We start from the raw sequence: 15,577 nt of genomic DNA, 5'->3' as shown, positions 1-15,577 counted from the left end.
ACACGTTGGATTCAGCTGCACCAGCCCTCACCGGATCAAGGATCGAAGTGTAGCTCGGTGCCGACAAACGCGGGGGTCGGTGAACTTCCGCTGCACGTTTTAATGATAGATGAGCTCGTAAACTGAATGAGGTGCTGTGCAGCCCACTGTACACTGTACTAATGACACATGCCTCTGGATCGAATGATTGACGGACAGAGCGCGACGCCTTGAGTGTGTCGCGCTCTGTCCGTCAATCCTTCGATCCAGAGGCGTGTGGCATTTTATATATATATATATATATATATATATATATATATATATATATATATATATAATATAATGACACACACACACATAAATGTATATATATACATATATATCCGTGTGGGTGCGTGTGTAATATTGATTTGTGAACGAGACTGATTAATCAATTAATTAATCGACTAAATAATGACGATTACTCAGGTTATAATTTTTAATCGACGCCCAGTCCTATAACAGCGCCAGAAATACGCGCCCACCGAGTTGAGAAAAAATAAACAGACGGAGCCTTGTGTTTGCTTTAGCTCCTCTTGGTACTTGCGTATTTTCGGCGCTTTTAAGTCTTCAAATATTAACCAACTAGACCAAATAACAGCATTACTTCTCGCTGAGGCTTTCGTATTTCGAAGAGTAGTACAGTTGCTGACAACGCTATAACTCCCCGCGTGTTTTTTTTTTTTTTTTTTTTTTTTAATGCAATAGCATATTTGTATTCAGGAAACTGTGAAATGCTGTGCGTCGGTCCATCGAGGTTTGATAGCTAAACTTAGCGGGAGAGCATAAACGGTGGTACCAATTCAATTTCTCCGCTAAATGTAGAGGGAAGCTTTAGAAACCGGGGATTGGTGTTTAATATCATCCATCCATCCAAGTTCGGAAGAACTGACACGAAAACGGTGCTCCACCGAGCTAGACCAAGAGTGCCGGACTCAACGGACGTCTGAAGAGGTGCAAAGGATCCCAAATGCTCCACATCATATCTCCTTAAACAAAACAAAAAAACAAAAAAGGCGTCGCTTTTTTTTTATGGAAGGTTTTCGGAGTTTTTAACGGAATTTTATAATCCGTAATTTCTTTTCCGTCTGTCCGTGCGATTCCCCGCTAAATGTAGCGAGAAAGTGGTTAAATATGTATGTTCTCCTTCACACCCGAAACGACCGCTTAATACCTTGGAACAAATCGAAACGGTCTGCTCCTTAAATAGCACGGCTTTCCACGCGATTATGTGACTTCCGAGAAAACGTTAGCTGCCTGTTTTTGTTTCTCGTAAAGAGTACTAGCGGACAAAGGAAAAGCTTTAGCGACGTACCGAGGATCTTGCTGACGGCGTTCTGCGAGGAGAGCAGGTGCCGGGCGAAGTCGTACGGCCGCAGCGAGTACGGCGTCAGGTCGGGGAGCACCCGGCCGGGACCCATGGAGTCGCCGCCCAGTCGAGACGTGGCCAGGTACACAGGGCCTAGGGCTGCCGCCGCAGACGCCGCACCGCCGCCTGCACCCGAGGGGGGAGAACACGCGCATGAGTATACGCGTATACCACAAGCTATCCTCTTTCAATCAACCACAATGTCGCGAAATCATCGTGTTCGAAAGGCTCAAATCACCCGCTAAAAACAAAAACAATTGAGAGTTTTAGAGTAAGGGTTTGTGCGGCCTCCTATTCTAGAATTCACGAATATCTGCGTCTCCGCAGATAATCATGTCGTCATGTCTGCGGAGAAACTCCATGTCTTTCGTATAAGCACTGTGACCTTGTTTAACGCGGTAAGCACGTTATAATCGAAAGTATGATTTAAGAATAGTGACAATCTTCTTTAGTTAAAAAAAAAAAACAAAAAAAACATAATGTTAATGTTCGAACGCATATTGCTCGCTATAATTAAAAAAAAAAAACTTTCAGCTCTGTACAATGGAAAGTAATGACCGGCCGAAAGTTGGCAAGCCAGAGTGGAAGGGCTGCCGCCATCTATGAGCGATGGCGGCAACCAGATACGTGGCTTGCCGCCGTCGCTCATAGATGGCGGTAGGTGTCCAAAGTTCGGTGTCTTCATTTCTTTGCGGGGAACACGACCCTGGGAAAACTAGCCCTTAACAGCTCCGCTGTAAAAAACAGGAATTTTGTGTCGCCACTTTAACGAGGCACTCCAGAGACCGCAGTTGTAAAAGCGTCCCGTCTCTTTCTCGACACTTTCTCGACACAACAAGTCATCGTCGGTTGTCTTTGTTTTGTCCGTCCGTATTGGAGGACTGTCATAAAAGATACTATAGTGGTGGAAAGTGCTCAGCTGGGATACTAACCTAACTGGTAAACTTTGATGCCCGCCAGTCACCTTTCCAAGTAAAATGCGCAGAAGCGCCGAAGTCGTATTTGCGCTAACGGTGTCGCGCGGTGTACTAACCACACAATAGGAATCGAAGCAGCCCTCCGTGCTTGTCCGCATTACCCGTGAGTCTTTGAAGAAGCTCTGGTCCAAGCACGCCTTGGAACGTCAAACTCAGGTGCCAATCTTTCAACTCTTTGACGGTTGGAGAGATAATAGAGCTTGTGGGAAAAGTGAGCGTAGCAAGAGCCCAGATCGAGTGTTTAAGCTAATGATTTTCGGGTATGTACATCCACGCGATTGAAAGCAACGTCCCTCGAAGACCAAGGCGCAGACCGGCGACACCGAGCGCGCGCGGTCCTGCGTGTTAACCTTGCGCGCACAAAACACCCAGACAGGTCGGGCGACAGGCCCGCAGAACGCGGGCAGGCAGGCATTTTCCCGCCCCCTCGTCCCGCCGGCGAGAGCCGTTTGCCTCCGGAGGCCGGAAGCCGCGAACGATCGGAGGGGGGGCAGTCCCGGTGTTCGAGTGGCGCGGTCAACTCCTCCGGAAACGGCTCATCTCTCGCCTTTTCAATTTGCGTCGGCGGTCAGCTGTCGCCGCGACGCCGAGAGCGAAAAAGTGGCGCTCCCCGAGCCTGTGTTTAGTTACGCTTGAGGGTCGCTGGTCGCTCGCCGCCGCCGCAGAGCGCCTCTCCTCGGAGCGAGTGCGACGGCGGCAGCGACACCGATACTGCAGGTGGGGGGACCACGCTGTTTGCCCTTGCGGGGCGTCCGCTGGGGACAGGAAAGCGCACCCCTCTGTCCCCCCCCCCCCCCCCTCCCCAAGGTACAGGGCTCATCTCACTGCCAGCGTGTCTGTGTGTGCCCCTAGTGACGCCCCCCTCCCCCCTTTCCCCTTCCTCGGTATACTTTTGTCCCGCTTGAAGCGTGACCATTCCACTCGGATACAATCTTCAGAGTTCAGTGTCTGACGACGGGACTGGAAAAAATCGAGGCGGAGGGAATTCAATTGCTAGATACTCGGTGTAGGTGCTCGCCGTTCCGGGGTTTTTCCCACCGGCGGGAGCCCGTGCTTGTGTCGTATGGTGGGAAATATTTTGATGCGCGATATAGAGGGTGTCCCCGAAAAAAAAAATTTACGGTGCTTTTTTACCGCAAAAATAAACTGTGGATCGCCGAAAGCCCATTCTTTTTCTGAAGGTGGTGCTAAAGGCGTAAACTAGATGCCAAAGTTTCACCACGAACCGATATCTTATTCAAAAGGTATAAGCGATGTTCTAAAAAGTTTCAATGGGAAAATGGGGCCCACTTTAGCCCGTTTTCGGTTTCTGGCGCCATAGAGCTCCATGCATGCGAAAAGCTTCGTTGGCCGTCATATTCCTATTGAAAGTCTTAGAAAATCCCTTATAGCTTTTGAATAGCACATTGGTTTGTGCTGAGACTTCGGCATCTGATGCGGACCTCTAGCGCTTCCTTTGGTCGCAGAAGGAGCGTTCGGTGAAGCGTAGTTTATTTTTGTAATAAAAAAGAACTGTAAATTCTTTTCCGGGACACCTTGTACATGCGGGTAAAAATATGTAACGCTGAAAAAATATATATCGGTCCAGTTGAGGATGAAGTTGAATTCAGTAGGGAGAGGTGCGACGCTTTTTGAGACATCGGATTAACGAAATACTCGGAACAAGGCGTTCGTATGCATAACTAATTACTTCAATACCCGACAACAACAATCTTGCGCTTCGTTGTTAAGGCTAGCATATAGCATCCGCAGTGTCCCAACGCGTTTTCTTCCCATAAGAACGACAACGGCAAAGCAATGAAGCACAAATACAAACCTAAGCTAGTGACACCACGACTTTCTTCACCTTACGATAGAGCAGCTCCGATGTACAGCCTCTGTCGGTTATAGAAAATGTCTCTTTGGCGCCGACGTCGTGCCGCAAAGCCCCTATAACGAAGAGAAGCTAGCAGGGTTGTGCGAGTATTCGAAATTTCGAATAGCAGTTCTGAATAATACACTATTCGATATTCGCTTCGAGAAGAACTGCACTATTCGCGTTTTTCGAAGTGTTGAATGCGGCGGGTTAGCCCCGTTGAGTGCGCTTCTTACCAAGCACCGGTGCGCTGCGGACAAGCAATACCCGCGGAAGCGAGCTCCGCGGGTGTTGCTTGTCTGCATTACATCGGTGCTCGGTAAGAAGCGCACTCAACGAGTAACCCGCCGCGATAAACAAGTGAAAAAGTATGAATATCGTAATTGCGTGCTTGGAAGTAAAGCATACATTCAAAGTGGGATGGTGCACCCGTGCCGACTGTATTGGAAAATAAATAAAAACTTTGTGAATCTGTATATCTACGATGTAGTAAAAGTTTCAAAATTAAACTGTTATGCCTATGTTAGGCAGAGATGTCGTTATAACCTGCGTTCATAATGCGCGATTCGTTTTTTTTAAACTCGAGATTAAAGAAGCAATATTTTATAGAGCAATATTTGTAGATTCACTCAATTGGGTATAGTTGTCCAACTTTATAGGATTTATTTTATGTCAAATCCGCCGTTTACTTGCCATCCCCAGACACCAGACCTTCTGAGGTCACACTTCATAAATATAGAGAGATTAAACTTAGCTATTAATACACAAGTGGAAAAACTTTCACAGGTTTTGCTGGGTTTTTGTCTAAGCATTATGATATGGTAGTGAAAGCACCTAAGAAACACACACAAAAAAAAACAAGAACGAGGAGGTAAACAGACAAGAGCGCTCTGTCCTCATCCTTGTGTTTTTCTGGCGCTTTTTTAGATGATCATGAACCAACTGGCCCAAATTGCTACCTTATGGTAATGAAAGGCGTGGGAAAACTATTTGATATTCGAATCGAAAATATTCGGCCAAAACCACTATTCGCTTCGAACTCAAAATTCACTATTCGCACAAGACTACAAGCTAGCTCAATCTGAGTGTATAGGTTCGTTGTCGTTTTCTCTTTTGCAGATAATATGTTACTCAATGTTTTGCCATCACAAGTTAGTTCAAGACATCGCAGACAGTTAAGAAAAGTTTAAAATAAAGAAATAAAAGATATTTTTATTATTATTGACGCGCAATTTCTTTGCATTCGGATAAATCCGCCGCGTTTCTGAGTTAATAACAGAACTACAATATTGGCTCCAAATGTCTTTTTTTATATATTCGTAAAATACATTTAAAATGAATATTTGAATGCATCTTGCACCATTGTATATAGAGCTTTTTTTTTCGTTTTGGTAAATAATTTGTGAATGTGTCTCTAAAACGTGTTTATTCACCGATTTCGTAGCTTCTTCGGATATATTTTTTTATTTTAGTCTTTTAAATATATTGTGTGTGCATGTTGTACACCTTTTATAAAATAAATAGAAACAATTATTACCAGGTGCATGCCTCCGTGTCAAATTGACGGCTGCGCAAAATACCTTAGTGGATCCTTTTAGCGATCTCAACGCCTCGAGATTCGAAATTTTATACCTTCGGAAGGAAACCCGCTATGGCGTTCAAATGTACAACTGAATGCTTCTCCAGAAAGCATGCCTTTCCCATTTATGTATTTTTCATAAATATATATAAAAAAAGATGACACGAACCTTCATTGTACGATTTGACGAGGACACCCTGCAGAATCCACCCTACAATACAGTACTCAAGTAATCACGAAGACGTTCCCTATATCCGTCTCAGGGCGTTCTTGGAGGCAACAGAAAAACACCCGATTCACCAGATATGGAGAATTTCGGATCTATAAGGGTCCTCGAATTCACGATGCAGAAAGCGAATCGCGTGCATACCAACCACGCCTATGCATGTTCATGCAGTCTGTGCAACAGAAGTTGGAAGATCAGCGGCCACGACCAAGATTGAGATAGTTCCCATTACCGCTCAATGAAAACAACCTATATTATCGATAGGTAAAAGAAAAGAAAAAGATACTTGTCAGGTGGCAAGTTGCGGCCTCATGAGCCCCAGTCACTCCTCGGCAATTATTCTGCAGCCAAGACGATAATGAAGACAGATGCAAGAAAGCCCAGCGGCCCGACAAGTCGCAGAAACACGCCCTCCCGCGTGGGAAAAGGGTAGCGCCGAGGGAAAAAGCGCTCTCGCGCTCACCGAGCACGACGGCGACGCAACTGTGTCAGAAATGGGGACCCCAACCGACGGGGCGCCCGCCCTGCTGCTGCGAACAGTGCCTAAGGAGGGCCCCAAACGTACGCCTGCTCCTGCCGCGCCGTTTCTCACGTCGCACGGGGACGTGCCCGGGGCCAATTCACAGCCCACAAATGGCGCGCCGAGATGTTTCTTTTTCGGATTATCGAATACGTTGGCTAATAAGATCGAGAAGACTGGTCTCTGTTAGGGATATGAAGTCGCTGTTTGGCGATTCAAATGGCCGATGAACGCCGCGAACTAGGTCCGATTAAGAAATCCCTTTGGTGTGTCGGGTGTATGTCACAAGACCAAACGCGTGAGTCTCCTATACTGTAGTTGGGAAAGGAAGGGTGTGATGCGTTTCAAGCATCTTATTATCCCTTGGCAATCAGTGCGCTTCCCGCGGTGGCCGATAATATACTGGAGAGTTTTAGTAAATCGTAACGATGACTCCGATAACCATATTTGGTACCAGGCAGCCGCCTTTACTCATGCATGCATTGTATCGGGGATATCGTGGGTATAGGAGCGACTCTAATAAATCACGACCTGCGTTTCTTCAGTCATCAGTGACTATTAGCGTCGAGATGTTTAGGTGGCGCCCTTTTATGGTTTCCGTTCGCGACGTCACGACCAGAAGTTTTCTTGCCGCGACGTCATAGGTTGTAATCTTTGACTAGTTGTCATCAGTTGTTAACTACAGGTTTCCTCGTCGTGATGTTATGAGTTGTAACCTTGACTACTCGCCATCAGTTGCGAACTGCAAGCTTGCTCGCCGTGACGTCGTAAGTTGTAATCTTTGACTGCTTATCATCAGTGGCGAACTACAAGTTCGACGGTGTTCGTAATAATATGAATGGAAGCTCTGGGAGTCACAGCATTCTTAAACCAACAGTCACAGTCGCCAAATATATCGCCAAACTGCATCGTCATGTCACTCGTCCTCTTTCTGCGTTTTCTTCCATTGGCTAAACAAATCGCGCCCAGAAGCGCAGGATCACGGCGCATTCACTGTATGTGATTCCAGTATGCGCGGTATGCGAACCACAAGTTTGTCTGCTTCTTTCGCAAAGCGGTTGTGGTGACGTCAGAAAGACGCTGAGCTCTGATTGGCTCCGATTGAAGGGTAGTGGGTAGACCTTAAGGCAGCTTGCTTTGAGGTCTACCCACTTTCTTTCAATCAGAGCCAATCAGAGCTCGGCATCCTTCTGACGTCACCACAACCCCCCCCCCCCCCCCCCCCGCAAAAGAAGCGGACGGACTTAAGCCTGATTCAGACAGTTGCGTTTGACTGCGTTTGACTGCGTTGCGGTAGCGAGAAACCAGGACATCCCTGCTACTTATATCGCAGGCCAAGATGATTCCTTGAATTGGAGTCCACGCTTCATACGAAACACAGATGTGCCGGTGACTCGCTTTCGGTTCTCGACGCAACGCAGTCAAACGCACTCAAACGCAAGTGTCTGAACCGGCCTTTACTCTCCGCATAGCCCGCGATAGCAAACGCAGAAAAATGACGATCGTTGCACTCTGGCGCTGCTTAGCAAAAACTCAAAACTTAGCGTGCGCTGCGCTTGTACTTATAGTGTGAAACGGAGGATAGGAGAGTTCGGCCGACGGGCGGAGCTTGTAGCCCGCTAGAACAAAGAGACTTATTCCTTATAACACCACATTGGGCGCGGTATCGTATCGAGAGGCGGTCACTGTTTTTTTTGTTTTTTTTAAGGCTTCAACAGCGCAAGATGGCGGACGGAACGTACGCCATTTCCCGGTTGCCAGACTCTCAGCCGTAGTTGCTTAACCTGTCGGCATCTTCAAGATATTGACAAAGTCTCCCACACAAACGGGTCCGCTTCTATACTCTAAGAATTCTCGTGTAGGGGAATATGCGTCTCCATATGTGCGACCCAGAAGTTAAAATAGCACATCTCATTTTGAGTAACGGGTTACAGAAGTTAGTATGAAGACAGTGTTGCCGTGCAAGCATCGTCTCATACCCACATGAATTCGTGGCATAGGTTGAGGTATCCTGAGGTGTCGGTTGTTAGCTCTCCTTCGGCCAAGAAGCTGAGGGTAATTGTGCGTTGGCTATTGGTCTCTCGGCCGATTGATTCCGGGCAATAACAACAACGAGGCAAATAAAAAAAACGTTATTCACTTTGTGATTTTCCATAAAGCGAATAGATGCTTTGACTGAAGTTTTTCACGTCCCCAACCTGCGTATTTTAGTTTATATCGCTTAATGTTGTCTTAATGTGGTCTTTGAAGTGACCACCTGTTGGGGCAACATTTCGAGTGTTAAAGCTGTATACAGCGTCATTCCGCAAGGGACAACAATAACACGAGGTAGTCATGCCTCATTTTGACCTGTACCATAAACGTTTAATTGGACGCGTGTTTGGTCTTTTCTTTGTTTCAAGAACAAGACGAAATTAATCACGATTTCTAAACTATCAGAGACACAAACGACAATATTGCAAAACTATGATACACGAGTCTTTAACCAAAGACTTTTTTTCTTCTTTTCACAGACGGAGGAATGTAAAATACGAAGGAAGATTAACGGTCACCTAAGCTAAGCCGGCTTCGCATTGTACCACATCCAACACTTCACTAAACTATATAAAAACCAGTAAATTGCATTATGTAGACTGTGATTCAATAGAGAGTAGTTTGACAAATACGCATTGCGAGCGACTACATCATGTATTACACAACGTTCAACAAACTCATAACTTGACACTGTAACGCAAACTTGTAGCGCGCTCAAAGGGCTTATAGCACATTGCCCCCTCGATGTGGTGTACATTGCCGAAGTTCCGCCTTGTTTTACTTCTTCGATACCGACGGCGCGGCGGGAATGACCGTTCACACGCCTACACCTTTAGTATTTTGAGCCCACCTCGCCCCACCTCTTCCCGTCAATAGCTGTTCCGCTATATCTTCTTTTACCGATGCATTTCGTCGATATCACTTGTAATGACCTCAATACGCACGCTCTCTCCGAGGTTGAGCCACTCCCTCAGAACTTGCGTCTGCCTTGAAGTTGACAGCGCCCTTTTGAGCTGCCAAAGGGGGCCGAAGGTTTCGGACATTGCGGAGGAAAATCCCCTTGACCCATCCTGTCGCCACTCCGATCTCCCGAACATTTATGACGCCCCTATGGAACTCCCGAACCGTGCGTCGCCACAGTGAAACTATAAGTTCCTACAGTCTGCACACCGCTTGGCGGTATATCACATGATACCGAAAAGTGAAACCTTCATATCGTTTTCGCCCCTCGCACACACGTATTTTATACAAGCTCTGAATCGCGCTAACTCGGGTAAAAAGGAGCACTCGTGCGTTCCACCTTCTTATGTCCGCACTCGTATATACACACGCACACACGCCTGAGACAAGCGTGCAAAGTGTCGCTGTCTTCGCCTCCAGATATCCCAGACTCAAAAAAGGAAAGTGGCGAGACCGCAAACCGGCTCGCTGTACCCGTGCCGGTGTCAGGGGGCCCAGGAGCGAGCGAGGTGGGTGCTGACGGCATGTCCCCGCAGCTCGGGGCCAGGCGCTGCCCCGGCGGCAGCTCCTCGAAATTAGGCGGTGCCTCGGCCGCGCTTGCACGCCGAGGCGGCAGCGTCGCTGCCTCGCGACCAAGTGGCGACGGCTGGGCAGGCCGCAGTCGCCGCTGTGTAATTAGTGGAACGTCGCCCCCTCGCCGGCCGCCCATTAGCACTTGCCCGCGCGGATGGGCCGAGCGGCAGAGACGCGGCCCGCTCGCGATATCTGATAAATGTCCGCGCACGAGGGGGGCGATAATTGCCTGGCCCCGGGGTGCTCTCCTGCCGCCGCCGCCGCCATGATCGCCTCTCGATCGCGGGACACCCCCCTCCCTCTTGTAACCGATGCTGGTGGTGCGAACGACGACGCGTTTGCGCGGTGCTAGTGATGGCTCGGGCACAGCGTACCGGAATAATTTACGCGCCTTAAATGCTGTCCTCGGGTGCAGTGCTCCTTCAAAGGTGCTGAAAGTCCAAACGCTGCACATGCTTGAGTCGCTCTTTCGCGGTTTTTCCCCGCGCTTGGTGCTCACAACAAGCTGCATCGATTAGTCAATTCGCGCGAGCTGTCACGGCCTCTTTCTTTGTGAGTGTGTGTGTGGAAAGAAGGAGGAGGGGAGTCTACGAGTTAGCCCGTTCCAAACGCGCCCTGTATATTGATGTCCCGTTGGGAATTATCGCGCTCTGGCTGCGTATAACTGTGGTATGCACAATCCGGTTCTTTATACACATGATCGTGTACAGTGTAGCTTGGTTGCGGCGCTGCGCCGCAATTCATTATACGTGGTTGTGTGTCGTCTCGAACGGAATGATCAGTCACCCTGAAATGAGAGCGTTTGCACCTTCTGTTACATTAGAGGTTCGTTACTCAATGTTGCAACAAACGGACTACGCGTACCACCGAAAGTGTTTCTACAATGAGCTAACGAAAACAGGAACGAGTAACATGTTGTTGCGAGGTAGCTAATCGGAGGAGGACGACAACGAAGCTGCACCTGCCGATGGCACGTGTCGGCAACGGATCTTTTTTTCCAGAATGGGATATCCACACGAAGGAGAAATCCGCCACTTTCCTCCGCGGAGCGCGCATCACGTGAGACGTACGTCATCCCTTTTTGACGCCTCGCGGCGCCGTTCTCCTCCGTGGCAGAGGTGCGGAGGCTTCGTGCTTTCAGCACGAAAGCTCCGCAGGTGGGCGGCGGAGCCGGGGAAGGAGTTTCCCGGGATGTTGACGTCACGACACCCGTCCGCGGTGTTCTCCTTAGTGTGGATACCCCATAAAGCGCCGTTCACACCCTTGCAACCGAGTAGGACAGAGAGAAACAAGACCGGTTTTTAAGCCTCTTGCGACTTTGGAGGACCGGATGCTCTGCTGCGGAGTAGGTCCTACGCCGTCGCAAGAGGCTTAAAAACCGGTCTTGTCTCTCTCGGTCTATACTCGGTTTGCAAGTGTGTGAACGGCGCTTAAGCCTCTCCCCCTGACCCTCGCTTTTTGCGGTCGTCATTTTCAGAGAGCACCCGGTTTTCCGCACAACCAGCATTGTCAGCACCTATCTCTGCGCGTATTTCGTCTATTGTGACGATTTGTATTTGAGCGGTATAAAAAGCAATAAAAACCTATACGACAGCACTATGCCGATGCATTCCGAAGTGTAGGGGAACATTCGGCTGCCCGTCCATGGCCTCTGAGATTCCTGGCGCACAAAGCCCGCCTCCGGTCCTTCCAACCGGTCAGCTGCCCAGCAAAAGGAGCGTGTAGCTCAGCTTCTCCAGAGCTCCACAAGGTGGGGCTAGGGCACGAGCGATGTGGAACCTGAACTCGAGCCTAAAGCGCCGGCGCGCCCCGGCTTGGCAGGCTTTTGTTTCAGTTTCTAATAAGCCGGCCTGGTCATTTGCAGCAAGGTCATCGGCAGCACGAAGTGAATACAATTCCCGCAATCGAGCCCATTTTCACTGTCCACCCAGCAAACACAGTCCTTGCGTGCCAGCAGGCCCAAGCTACACAAGCATACGAGCAGACCCGATGCGGGGGAAGTAGCAGCTCGCGGCACTTCCGCCGCACGGCGGCGCAACGGAAGTGGTCACCTATTAGACAGCCTAGATTGTAGAGAAGGTCCATCTCAGACAATTGCAATTTATTGGCAGACAACGCCTCCTGCGGAATTTAGTCGCAAGTGGGCATGCGCTGCGTTTGTTGCGTGGCAAGGAGGAAAGCAGGCGGAAAAGCAGAGAAGCTCGCAGACGATCAACGCTTTAGTCACCTCCTCGCTGCCAGTACTGCAAACGCGGCCCATTGACCATGTGACCCTGAACAAGCAGTTGGACACTTTCTGTAATGCAGGCTTTCTATCACCTATTTCTTTCAGTCTCTCCCGGCGATTGGAACGGCCTGAGGAGGGCCCTGCGCGCCAGATATCTCGGGCATCCTATGGTCCGGCATTCGTAGTTCGCACACAACTTTCCAGACGGCGCTCGTTCTTCGGAAAAGGTCCGTTAGAACGGATTCGAATCGAATGAGACCCAGACACCGTGTGAAAACTGCACCCAGTTCGTAACGGCGAAGCGGTCATTTCGTTACTTTGAAAACATATCATGAGTAGCAATATTTCTGGCTTTTTATCCGAGCAACGAAGACAACAAGAACCTTCTTTTCATCCTGACCTGTACGTTGTGGTTAAGTAACAATTCAGACATTCAGGATGAACAATATGCGAATAATGGCAACGGAAACATCGTCTGAACTCTTGAGCTTGCTCTTTTTGTAGAGGTTCATTGAGGTCAGCATGCCAACCGCAAAATAATGTCTTGAAACGGAACGAGAAAGGCAACTCGTTACAATTCACGTAACGGAATTCGTTTTTTTTTCTTTTTTTTTTTTTTTGGGGGGGGGGGGGGGGGGACTCGGATAACGAGTAATGTATAGCCTACTAAGCTCGTTCGCTTAAGTACGCAAAAAGTAGCGGTATTTACTTATCTTATGTTTTAGTAATGGGCACAGGTACACGCAGCTACTAGAGCTCTGCTGGTAGATGTGTGACATTGTCAAGGATTCCGGTTTGGTGGAATCTACCCTGTCCAAACAAAAGTTTGTTATTGCATGCACAGGCTGTGGAACCCTCTACATATAAGATAGCGGATTTGAAACTTAGGCGGGAGTTTTTGATAATATTATATCTCGTGTCTTTTCTCGATCGGCACAATGGACATACAATCACGTAGCTGTAAGATTCCCTGTGCATTCGACCACAAAAAATATGTACCTAATATTATAAATTGGAAAATAAAGAACAAAAGAGATTTGTATAACCTTACTTGAATGCCTCGAAGCGTTTCTTTATTCGCTAAAATATTCTTCTATGCTCAATACCGAAGACCGAGAAGAAGAAAAAAAAAAATAAAAGGCACAAAGGGCGATGATTTATTGAAAGATTCGGCAAAGTAAAATACAAACACTAAGAAGAATCGCCACGTAAACTCATGCGGGACGAGTGAAAATAATATCGCAAGATTTAACAACGATTACACTCAGCTTTTCCAAGTTCTCTGTTTCCCCGATTCCACGCACGACAAGTTAGAGTATCGCGTGTCCCCCCAAGATATACACTTTCACTCAATCTGACTTATACCGTCAACTTCTTCGTTTTCGTGACCCGCGACGAGACAAGCCCGGTCAAGGGGCTAGAGATACAACTACCTCGCAAACACCACTTCCCCGAAGAAAACACCGCGAGGCCCCGGCAAACATCTCGGGCGCCAAAAGGGACCCGGCTCGATGCGAACGCACAAGCTCTTTCTACCCCCCCCCCCCCCCCCCCCAAAAAAAAGAAAAAAAAAGAAAAAAAGAACAAAACCTTACGCAGACATTTATGCGAGAAAATAAAATCGAAGTAAACAGAACCGGCAGAATTGAACCGAAGTCTTCCCCTGCAGAAGCACACGTTTCCTCTCCAGTGGTTAGCCACGACACAGGCAGCGAGCACACACTCAGAGACACGCACGCGTTTTCCCTCAGCCGCAAAGCGCGGCCAGTTTTGGAACCACGCCGTTATGAACGTCGGTCACGAAATCGCTAATGCGTCCGGCCAAGTAAAAACAAGAAGCAAAAACGTTTCTTCAGAGCGCTAGAACGCGTCAAGTGTGTGTGAGACGACGGTCCCCGCCCAGCTATCGGTCCGCGCGGCCAAGTGGCAAGTTGTGGACGCCTGACTGATGGCCTCTCGTAGTTTGGCTGGCCCCTGGCGACACCGCGTGCACCGTCGCCACCGCGATTGCGATATCGGACGCGATACGGCGCCCACGCGGAGGGAGCGCTCTCTGCGCGCGTGCCGGCTACCGGCGCACGCCACGCAAGGCGTGCAGGGCCCAGGACTGCGAAAGGGAGGCTGGAACCCCGGTCGACGCGGATCTCCGCCCGTGTTCGCCCTGTTTGCCTAATGGAGACCGAGATCTGCTAATCGCGTTTTTGGAGGGCCGCTCTTGATCGATGCGTTCTCGTTCGTCGTCGTCGTCGTCGTCGGGGTCCTCCGATAACGAGGCCAGATTCGCGGGGTGTATACAGTGTGTACGCAGCGGGTCTCCTCGCGCGGGGCGTAATTTCGCCCCCCGAGAAAAGAGCCCTTGGTTGCGGAATTGGCTCGGGAGATTGGGGAGCGCCGCCCTAATTGAAATCGGATGGACACTGTTTCTCATCTATTCTTTCTTTTTGCTCGTTGTTTCCTTGGGCGCGCTGCTGGGGCCGTGGTTCGAACGCCAGGGGTGTAGTCTGGGAGCGCTCGTGTGTGCGGCCATCGACTGGTGTGCGGCCCGCGTGGCGGGCTTGACGGCCGGCCCCGCCTACTTCGCTTCGGAAGCGATTGCGCGCAGGCTTGTTCTTTCCTCGTTGAGTTTCACAAACAAGACGGAGGGTTTACAGTTCAAACGAAACGCCGGAGGTTTGTAATTGGGGCTTCCGTCGGCGCTGTCTCTCTTCGTACTCTGTCAGCGTAACAGAAAACAGAAAACCAAAGTTTGTACTTTCGAACGCTTTTCCACCTGGCCTCGACACAATATGCCTGCGCATATATACCCCTCAACTGGTATATGCCCCGGCACGCTTCTTTGCATAATTGAGGGGAATATGCCGGGGCATGTACCCCTCAATTATGCGGACATATCCGCACGCGGTTAAGGAGAATATCGATATTGAACAGAGAGCAGCTGGCTGAACCTGTCACTGTTTCGGTAGGTTGGACTCCTGTAATGCATTCTCCAAATAGTATGAGTAGGTAGCTGGTGCTATAACCTTCGTGAGCAGTCGCCTTTTTTTTCCCCCAATTGAACATCTAGCTTTTGTGAACTTGGTTTAGACCACTACCTTCGTTATGAGTCACTAGCTTTCCCCTGAGATTGCCTAATTAGAAATCGTACGAGGAATAAAAAAAATATTGGTGTGTGTATGTTCATGCAGCCTGAACATAGTCTGCATCAACGGGCAACTTTACTCCCGTCAGCAGATGAGCAA

At 48.9% G+C, this 15,577-nt stretch overlaps 1 protein-coding gene across 2 annotated transcripts in view; it reads right to left on the bottom strand.

The window, feature by feature from the left end:
* LOC8041813 (paired box protein Pax-6-like) overlaps positions 1-15,577 on the bottom strand; it is a 203,955-nt gene that overhangs the window by 51,208 nt on the left and 137,170 nt on the right. For both annotated transcript variants that reach the window (XM_042286546.1, XM_040503696.2), the window contains one exon: positions 1,334-1,513. In XM_042286546.1, the coding sequence (XP_042142480.1) occupies positions 1,334-1,513 (180 nt within the window). The remainder of the gene's footprint in view (positions 1-1,333; positions 1,514-15,577) is intronic.

The sequence above is a fragment of the Ixodes scapularis genome, unplaced genomic scaffold (assembly GCF_016920785.2).
Source record: "Ixodes scapularis isolate PalLabHiFi unplaced genomic scaffold, ASM1692078v2 PGA_scaffold0__279_contigs__length_252992795, whole genome shotgun sequence".
In the NCBI taxonomy this organism is placed as follows: Eukaryota; Metazoa; Arthropoda; class Arachnida; order Ixodida; family Ixodidae; genus Ixodes; species Ixodes scapularis.
The sequence above is the reverse complement of the archived record's forward strand: the minus strand, read 5'-3'. Positions and strand labels throughout refer to the sequence as shown.